This window comes from Solanum pennellii, chromosome 3 (assembly GCF_001406875.1).
Source record: "Solanum pennellii chromosome 3, SPENNV200".
Classification (NCBI taxonomy): Eukaryota; Viridiplantae; Streptophyta; class Magnoliopsida; order Solanales; family Solanaceae; genus Solanum; species Solanum pennellii.
In genome coordinates this window covers 59,704,321-59,714,185 of record NC_028639.1, presented here as the reverse complement: position 1 = coordinate 59,714,185, position 9,865 = coordinate 59,704,321, and the positions used below count along the sequence as shown (strand labels likewise).

The 9,865-nt window shown below is 33.5% G+C and overlaps 1 protein-coding gene across 1 annotated transcript in view; it reads left to right on the top strand.

Moving 5' to 3' along the window:
• Positions 1-9,299: 9,299 nt before the first annotated feature.
• The window catches only part of LOC107013518, a 1,795-nt gene continuing 1,229 nt past the window's right edge, over positions 9,300-9,865 (top strand). Inside the window, exons 1-2 of the mRNA XM_027915622.1 lie at positions 9,300-9,443; positions 9,761-9,816. Of these exons, the coding sequence (XP_027771423.1) occupies positions 9,300-9,443; positions 9,761-9,816 (200 nt within the window). The remainder of the gene's footprint in view (positions 9,444-9,760; positions 9,817-9,865) is intronic.

The window sequence follows — 9,865 nt, the reverse complement described above, 5'->3', positions numbered from 1 at the left end:
ATATATATATATATATATATATATAAAATTGAATTTCTTTAAAAGAATACCAACTGAGTCCCTCGTTTTGCAAGACATTGGTATTTTAATATTCAGTTACTCAAGTAGAGATGTGTTTTCAAGTTTTTCAATAGTTTGATGACGAAACTAATACTTCTCGCCAAGTTCAAGTGTGTTTTAAATACGTCTCTAAAATTTTTTAAGCGTTTCACGCTCCCACAAGGGTTTGAGACCACTTGCTATGCCATGTGGTAGACTGATGATGTGTTTAAGTTTTGTTAGTGAAAAATTTACAAGATAACAAAATACAAGATTACAATTAAAAATAAAAATGAAGAAATAAATCTCTTATGGCTGAAGCACAGATATCTCACTCTCTTTAAAAAGATTCAAGCCCATTGCAACAATTGTTTTTCACCGGTCCAACATCCTCTTGACTTATCCACTCCAGGATATAACAACCTTCACAAAGTATAACTCAACAACTCTAGACAAGAGTTGAGTCCAAAGCTCCACAAAAAAGAACACCTCCTTTTAACTAATAAGAACTATCTTTTTGACTAACTCTTTCACTTTATATTTTTCTTTTGTTGTGGATACCAAACCAAAGGAATATCATCACTATTTATAATAGATGAGTCTTCCTAAAAGCAGCATTAAGTTCCACCAACGGCCAAAAGCCATTATTCCCCATGTTCTGCAAATGAAAAGTCAACAAACGTATGCAAAAGGTAGGAATGAAACTCCCCACTAACTGCTTAAACAATCAACATTCTTTTAACTCCAAAATAAAGCAAATTAATATATTAATGTTGGTTTTATTTGCCCTAAATTTCTTACCATAAATAGGTTTTCCTTTTAGGAAAAGGTTTTGGATTGACTAATCCTTTTTTCTGGTAAAAAAATGTTTAGAAATCTATAAATAGAAACATGTTCCTTCTAACTTAATTAGCATTCACAATGTAGTCTTAATGACTTTGAGAGTTTTGGTTAGGGGGAGAAATTGTGGGTTACAAGCTTGATACGTTATCACTTCTGTGAACCTCCCATGTATTCTGAGTGAATTTGGTTGAGGTTGTTTCCTCTGTATTTGTACTCTCATATTTATAGTGGATTGCTCATCTGCTATGTGGACGTAGGTCGATTGATCGAACAACTTTAAATCTTTGTGTCTTTTGGTATATTTGTCGTTGTCTTCTTACTCGTGATCTTTCGAGGTTTGCATTGCTAGTTTGCGCGTTACACCTGCTTATTTGCGGTCCTAACAAGTAGTATCAGAGCAGATTCAATGACGGAGTCAGATTCAGTGGTTCGATAATTGATGATTTAACCAGGTTAGAAAGAGATGTTCAACTTAACGGGTGTAGTTCTAGCCGCAACCTTTTTGACAGTAATGAAGATTTTGTTGGTGAAATTATTTCAGAGAGGTTCTCTGTGTTGAGACATAAATTTTGCAAAGGAGATTATGGAGAGGAGAAGCAAGTTGTTGAAGATTAAGTAAAGAAGGTGGACAAATTTATTTGTCAGAAATTCAGGCCAAGGGGGAGACTTGTTGGGTTTTATTTGCCCTAAATTTCTTACCATAAGTAGGTTTTCCTTTTAGGAAAAGGTTTTGGATCGACTAATCCTTTTTCTGGTAGGAAAATGTTTAGAATTGTATAAATAGAGACATGTTCCTTCTAACTTAATCAGCATTCACAATGTAGTCTTAATGACTTTGAGAGTTTTGGTTAGGGAGAGAAATTGTGGGTTACAAGCTTGATACGTTGTCGTTTCTGTGAACCTCCCATGTATTCTGAGTGAATTAGGTTGAGGTTGTTTTCCTCTGTATTTGTACTCTCATATTTATAGTGGATTGCTCATCTCCTTTGTGGATGTAGGTCGATTGACCGAACCACGTTATCTTTATGTCTTTTGGTATATTTCTCGTTGTCTTCTTACTCGTGATCTTTCGAGGTTTGCATTGCTAGCTTCCGCGTTACACCTGCTTATTTGTGGTCCTAACAATTAAAATATTAATATTAAAATGCTAACAAACCAACAAGTTCAATTAGTCAAATAGAGAGGTTTTAAAACAGTCAATAGTGATGAAACTAATAATTCGGGCTAATTCATGAATTAATTTCACCACTTCTCTCATATTTATTTTCCAAATAATTTCCTAAATTTAAAATTATATATTAAGTAATATGAATATTGTGATAAAATATTTATATTAATAATCAATTGTAATAAAGTATATAAAAAGTTAATAATGGACCAATAAAAGTCAATGAAGGAAGTAATTATTGGTGAAAACTATAACTTGTTTAAGGTTATACTAAAAGACTAACTTAGCTATATGAGAATTGAGAATAAGGACTTCAGAGAAATATAAACCAACTGACAAAAAATTAAAAGTCAAACAAAAACATGTAAGAAAAATTATTGCATGCACACATTCCACAAATAAGACATGGAGAAAAATAGAAAAAATTGCAAAGATATTAGAAAAAAATTGTATTCAAATTAAAATTTATTGAGGATAAATAGTATGCATTTAAACCACAAAATTTGAAAAAAAAATAACACCATAATCTAAATATTTGCTTTAGGACACAACTGCTTGATATATCTTAGGGGAAAATGACAAATATATCTCTGAACAATTGTTAATGGTATACATATATTCTTTATCATATTTTTGGGACATTGATGTCCATGTCGTCCAAAAACTAAAACATATATGCCCTTCAATTTAACGGAAGACTAAATAGGGACACGTGACACAATCTTATCTGTCGATCCGATATTTAATAAATGTCGGATCAATGGATAAGATTATGACACATGTAGGTACGTTATTATAAAGTGTATATTGTAACATTTCACAACTAGAAAGAACTAGAAAAGTTTAAAATATGAAAATACTTATTTTTGGAAAGAATACGAAAATCTGGAAATTTTAAGTAAGTTAGAAAGTGAATTTTTGGTCAACTTCGAACGACCATAACTCCTAACTCAGGATGAGTTAGGTGTAGTTCCACATATGGTTGGAAAGCCCTTAGAATAATCTTTCCAACGCCGCCGAATTTGCATGATTTTGATATCGTATGAGTAAGTTGTGCCTTTCGAAAGTTGAGATGTTGGATTTAGGAAAGCCCAATCCGAATTTGGGAAGGACAAAGTTGTCTTTTCCTTACCTAATTTAATTAATTCATTTTTAGGAATTAAATTGGGGTAAAATAAGACTTTCTTCAGTTTAGGAAAAAGAGAATTCATGTTAGAGCTTGGAGAAGAGAGAAAAGAAGAGAAAAGAGGAGAGAAATCAATAATCACCAAGAACGCTCAAACTTTGCGTGTGAATTTTGTCGGGGTGATCCCTAAAAAGGTATGTGAGATCACATAGTGTTGGGTTAGTTCACCATACGCCAATCTTGTTTAAATTCAGCTAATCTAAGTTATTTGAATGTTAAGAAACCGAGTTCTTGAAGAACATTGTTGAAAATTCATTGAATTTTTTTATGGTTGTGTTGTTGAAGTCTCTTGTTGATTTGATTCGTGTTTCTGGGTGAATTTTTGAGTTAAATCCATTGGGTATTGATAGTACTAATGATCCCAAGTTTTTGGGTAAAGAACCATGGGAGTTTAGTGATAAAAACGAGGAGAAAAGTCGAGAACACCTGTGGATAGGGGTTGAGGCGCCGTGCCTCCCATAGCCCCACAGGACAGCCTCTGTCCGTTGGGCCTTGGGGCGCCGCACCAGCCAGAGTGTCTCAGCCTTCTCTCTGTAATATGAGGGTTGGCGCCCGCGCCTCTTATAGCGCCAGGGACGCCAGTTCTCCACATTCTTCCCCCACCTTTTCGAACTAGTTCATAAGTGATGTACTTATGTTTCCTAGTTGATTCTAATACTCTAAGGTACATCTAAACATCATGAAATCATCCATAAACATGTGATCATGAACCTTGAATCCATAATTCAATTCAAGGAAAGTTAAGATCAAAGTCAAAGAAGTTAAGAAGCAAGTCAAAGCAAAGTTCTTTAAAGTTTTCAAGAGTGTTTAGCAATATTTTAACTTTTTTTTAGACTAAAGTTTCAAACTAAGTAAAGAGTAACGAGTTGAGTTCATTTCTCAAATGTTATAAGGGAACTAAGTATTTCCTAAGAATTTATAAACGTTTTCACATTTAAGATAAGAGGAAACTAAGATTTCCAAGAGAGTTTTGAGCAAGAAAAGGGAACATCAATTCCAAGAGAGCTTTTAAAGCTAAGTGTTGAACAATTATCTCAATCCAAAGAAAGAACTTGTTTTAAAAACACATGAGTTAAGTATATTTTTGGGAGTAGTATTGAGCACCGATATGGGAATGCGAGTTCATAATAACTCATGCCTCCATAAACCATGTAGACATCATGGGTATTAGTGAGTCATACTTTTTAGATGATCACATAAGTTAAGCTAGTGGATCCACTAAGTTAAGTAGTTCTATGCAACGACAAAGTATATGACAGTTCTGGCAACATGGGCAAGACATTGTTTCACCACTTAGGTTCATAGTGGTGGTTGTCGGTTAGAGACTCTCCCACAAAAACTATATTACTTATTATAAAAGTAAAGTTGAGTTTGTTATTGCATTTCTTTAACGAACTAAGTTGTTTACATTGTTTTTACAAGCTTTATATATGTTGCATGTATCTTATTTCTTTATATTAAGTCAAGTTATTCATGAATTGAGCAGAGCCAAGGTAAGTGTTTCTTTCATTATCTTTTTCAAGCCTATGTTGTTTTAGCATTCTAATTTGCATACTCGTACATTCAATATACTGATATCAGTTGGCATGCATCGTATTATGATGCAGATGCAGGTAACTAGGTTCGACACCCAGCGCACCGTTGATCCAGTGAGCAGCTCAGAGCCAGTTGATGAGCCTCATTGCATTCCGGAGGACTCTTTTTTCATTATTTTTCAATTTTATTTTTATTTGTTAGGATGATCGGGGGTCTTGTCCCGACATCCATCTCAGTTATTAAAAGTTTCATAGTAGAGAGATAACATAGTTCTTTAGTCTTATTCATTTCAATTGTAAACGTTTAAGACATGAGTTGCCAACTTTGGCCAAGTATTGATTTAAGTTATTTCTTGAGTTATCTCTTTTGTTTAAGTCTTCCGCTGAGTAAGTAAGCCAGGCCAAGGGGCCGCTTGAGGCCAGCAACGGTCTTCGAGTTCCGGCACGTCCAAGGTGTAGGCTCGGGGCGTGACATATATATACTCTAGTTTTTGGATGAGAGAGACACCAATGTCCCAAAAATATGACGGAGAGTATTTACCTATCATTTACCATAATGACAATTTTTTTGGTAAAACAGTAAACTCTACAAAATGTATAATTTTAAGGAAAAAGGACAAATATATCTCAAGCTATCGTAAATGGTATGCAGATACCCTCTGCCATAATTTTTGGGACATTGGTGCCCTGCCTTCTAAAAACTAGAGCAATATGCCCTTCACTTTAGCGAACACTAAATAGGGACACGAGACACAATCTTAGTCATCGATCTGAGACTAATAAATATCATATCGGTGAATAAGATTATGACACATGTATATTCATTAGTATAAAGGATAAATATGCTTAAGTTTTTGGGGCACCAATGTCTTAAAAGTATGACGGAGGGTATCTACTTTACGTTTAGTTTAGAAATATATTTGTACTTTTCCCCTATTTTTAATAATAATTGGTCTTGTAAATTGTGAAGAAGATGGAATGGTGAAGATGTATGAAAATTTAATGTCAGGGAAAGAGGATTCAACCTTCTCAGATTTATTACTGAGTTTTGTGTTATAAAATCTTCAGTCAAAGAGTCAAATGACACTTACTCCACCCTTTTGATAAAATAAAGTGTATACGTAGAAATTTTTCTTAGAAGATGTATACAAAATAAGTAAAACAAAGTTAAAAAAAAATTAACTGTGTCGACTACTATACAAAACAAGTAAACACAAAAAAGAAGTCAAAGAAATTTAATAGTGCCAACAATTTTCTTTGCTTCATTTATTTGATGCACGTTTACATGATTTTTTTATTTTAAAAATATATTAAAATTTTATTTTACTAAATTAATCTTAATAAGAATATTTGAAATTTGACTATTAATATTTATGTAGTTAATAGTAATTTAATGATAAATATAGAGTTGAAAGAAAATGATAAATTTATCTTTATTTGCTAAAATGAACAAATAAAAAAATAATTTGTCTGTAACAGAAAAATCAACTAAAATAAAATGATAGTATTATGGTAGATTATGAGTGTGTGTTTGTATACATTATGATGACTCTCTAGGTCATTTTATTTATTTTCTATATTTTCAGTGCTTAAAGTTTTTTTATAGCTACCCCAAGTCATGTATGAATAGTTGGGACTGACAGGACGATCACAAAGTAGTTTGTTTGGTTTTTATATAGCAAGTTTCCGGGGCGCGTTTAAAGTTTAGGTGTTTGACTTTGGTCAACACTTCAAGTACACAATCTCAAAATATAATTCTGATGCTCTAGTTAGCTATACGATATGAATTTTAGTATAAATAGACCTTTAATTTAAGGTCTCGAGACTTCCAACTCATTTCGTGGTTTTATTTAAAATAGAGCTTTTGTGGCGGGCCCCCTTTTTTGTCAAGACAACTTCCGAAAGAAGTTTCGATGATTTCATTAAGTTCAAAGTACTGTTTCTAGTAGGATAGAATATTAAGTTCAAAATAGTGTTTCTAGTAGGGCAGAATATTCAAATTGTGTTGGTTGGACCCTAAATGATTTCTGAGGGTTCGTTTGAGATTTAGAATTTTATTGTAAGTCTGTTAATGTAGCCGCTCATGCGGAGCTAGACTCGCTTCAGTGGATCCACTTCAGTGTTTTGCCAACCGCTTCAATGAAAGTCGATGACATCATCTGGTTTTGCTGTAGAATCTCCTCTTCTAAGGAGCAGGTTGGTTTTGTTGACCATCACTCATGCGGAGTTTTATCTGTACTAGCAACATTACCCCAACGACCTATGGTACGTTGAGAGGTGATCCCTAGTAGAAATATCTCTCTTCTCTATTCATTTTTCCATTCAAGAAAGAAGAGTTGGAGCTAGGGTAACATATAATTTCTTTGAGAATTAATGAGTTTGAGCTGGGTTTAGCTTAGGAGCGTTGTTGGAGTTGTTATTCACACTTTAAAACCCATTATTCTTGTTAATTTGTCTATCTTGAGCTTGAATTAGGTATTTTTAGCTACATTGTATGGATTTTTATCTTCATTTATGCTCAGATTGCGCTCAACTTTGGGGCATGAGTTCCTTCAACTAGTGAAGACAATTAATTGATTCTGCATATGGGTCCTACAATCCCATTATTGACGTTGCTTTAGGCTTAAGATTTTTTTATTGCGCTATAGTTATCGTTTTACTCATATTGACACCTAGATCTCTGACTTGATAGCATGAAATTATTCAAAGTCTGCTCGAGAATGAAAAACCCCATTTTTGTTGATTTTGACAACACATGTTCAACTTTGAGGTAGAATACAATTTAGTAATCTTAGAATTAACTCATTGATTGTTTTATCATGATTAATTGCTAGTTTTTAGGCAAGGTTATCTAGCATGAATCTCTTTGATATGCATACTTCTTTGTTAGCTTTATTTTTGGTTTATCTAGGAATAGTATACACATATCCTTAAGTTATTGATGTTACTTGCCCTGTGATCTATGTATGTGATGGAACACCTTGATATTAATTAGTTAAGACCTTAGCCTAGGGTTGGCTAGTATATGCTTTGGACTTTAGCCTTGGTGGCTCGTGGGGCTTAGGCTTCGCTTAGATCAAACAAGGGTTTAGATGTGACCCTTCATGTTGGACTTTGACCTTCAAAAAGGATTTAAGTTAGATTTTTGGCTTATTACGACGTAATAGGTCATTAGACTTGTACTAAATAATCCGATTTTCTTTGTGTGGTTGGGTCCTCCTGATTTAGGATTCCAAGAAGGATCATTGTTGTAGCTATCCGAATATAAGATTTGGAGTTTTTTTTTTTGTGTAAAATTCAGGTGATGCTAAATCTTGTCGTGGCTATCCCAATGTAAGATTCAATTTAAGATTCTAAGAGATGGTAGGTTCACACAGTTATTCCGATGTAATTCCAAGAGAGGCAGACTTTTCTCGTAGCTATCATGATTTTGGATTCTAGAATGAGTTCTGCTTGTTTTATGACTTTCTCAATATTCTGATTCATCCCCTATTTGGATTCTGAATGGCGTTTCATGATTGTTCATGGTATAGTTCCTTATTAATGTTAGATCTTGTGTGTACCCGTCGGTTTTGTGGGGGGCGATCAAGTTGTTTATTCTACTTGGTATTTTGTCAACCTTGAAGTCTTATGAAGGTTTAGATATGGTATAGATCATTTGAAACACTTGCGTATCGTATTACATATATTCTTTTGTAGTTGATGATTTACGTTACGGTTAATATACCATTCTAGTGGCTTACATATTGTTTTACTTACTCGCATTTCATTATGATTGTGCAATCTTGAGCTTAGTCGGTCTAGGATGCTCATTGGGTACTCATTAATTTGGTACTTGTACTGCACTTTATATCTCTTTTCTCTAATGTAGATTTGAGTTTTAGTCGACCACACCGAGTCTCATGCAATGTAATTGATACTTGGGGATCATAGCTGAGCTTATTTGCATCCAACTTTGACTCATCTTTTTATGTATACTCAGTTTTTTGTATTCTGATATAATATGTATATTTGTATATGTCCGGTCATGTACTCATTCTTTTGTAGTAGATTTGTACCAATGTCCACTAGGCTTTGGATGAATTTTTCTTAACTGTTTTTCCTTATTCTTTGTAGATTCATATATGTTAGTTTACATGATTCTCCATTGTTATCTCTTATAATTTCCTTGTATCTTATCCTTGATTGTACTTCTGCTCCCTAAGCCCATTATTTTTGTTTCGGGCTAAGAATTAGTTCACCAATTGGTGGGATTTAGTGGATACCATCATAATTTTTGAGGTATATGGATCCCCCCTATACGCACACGTGCACGCATGCACGTGCGCGCACGCACGCACAATCTAGTAAACAGGTAAATAAGAAGTTTATTTCTAGTCTAAATTCAATAAATTTATTGAGTAGTGTAGATAATTATTAATTTAATTTTAGTAAACAAATCGATACAAAAACAGTTAGATTTAGAGTATTTATATAGAGAGGGTGGTCCTTCTGGATTTGACAGAAATACTTGAGGTTTTGAGGAGACATGCGAATAAGAAAGCATGCGAAGATTCCTCTAATGAATAATCATTTTTGCCTACTCAATCAGTCGCCATGGGATGTCATTACTTTTCCCAATGAAGACCTATCACTTTTTCAGCCATCGCTGTCATCTTCTTCTAATTCTCAGGTCTATTAATTAATTAATCAATCAATCTATGTTTCTCTCTTAAATTCCTCAGATCGATGAATGCCCACTTTTCTCTTTGAATGTTGATCCTTCGTTTTGTGTTTTTTTTTTTTCTGTTTTAGGGTTGTATGAATACTTATATCCTTCTTTGAATGTCAATCCTTCCTTTTGTGTTTTTTTTTGTTTTGGCTTTGTAACTCTCACTAGGGTTCACTATTGAATTTCAATCCTACCGTCTCTATTATATTTTCATTCTATTTTCTATATGAATTTTGATCCATCATTTTAAAAATTTACAAGTTTTCTTTTCGGTGCAGTTTGTTGGATCTGTTGATAATGGGACCTTCAATGATACTAATGAAACTGTTGCAAGGTAAATTTGACTTCTAAACCAATTTATTTCATTTATATATATATATATA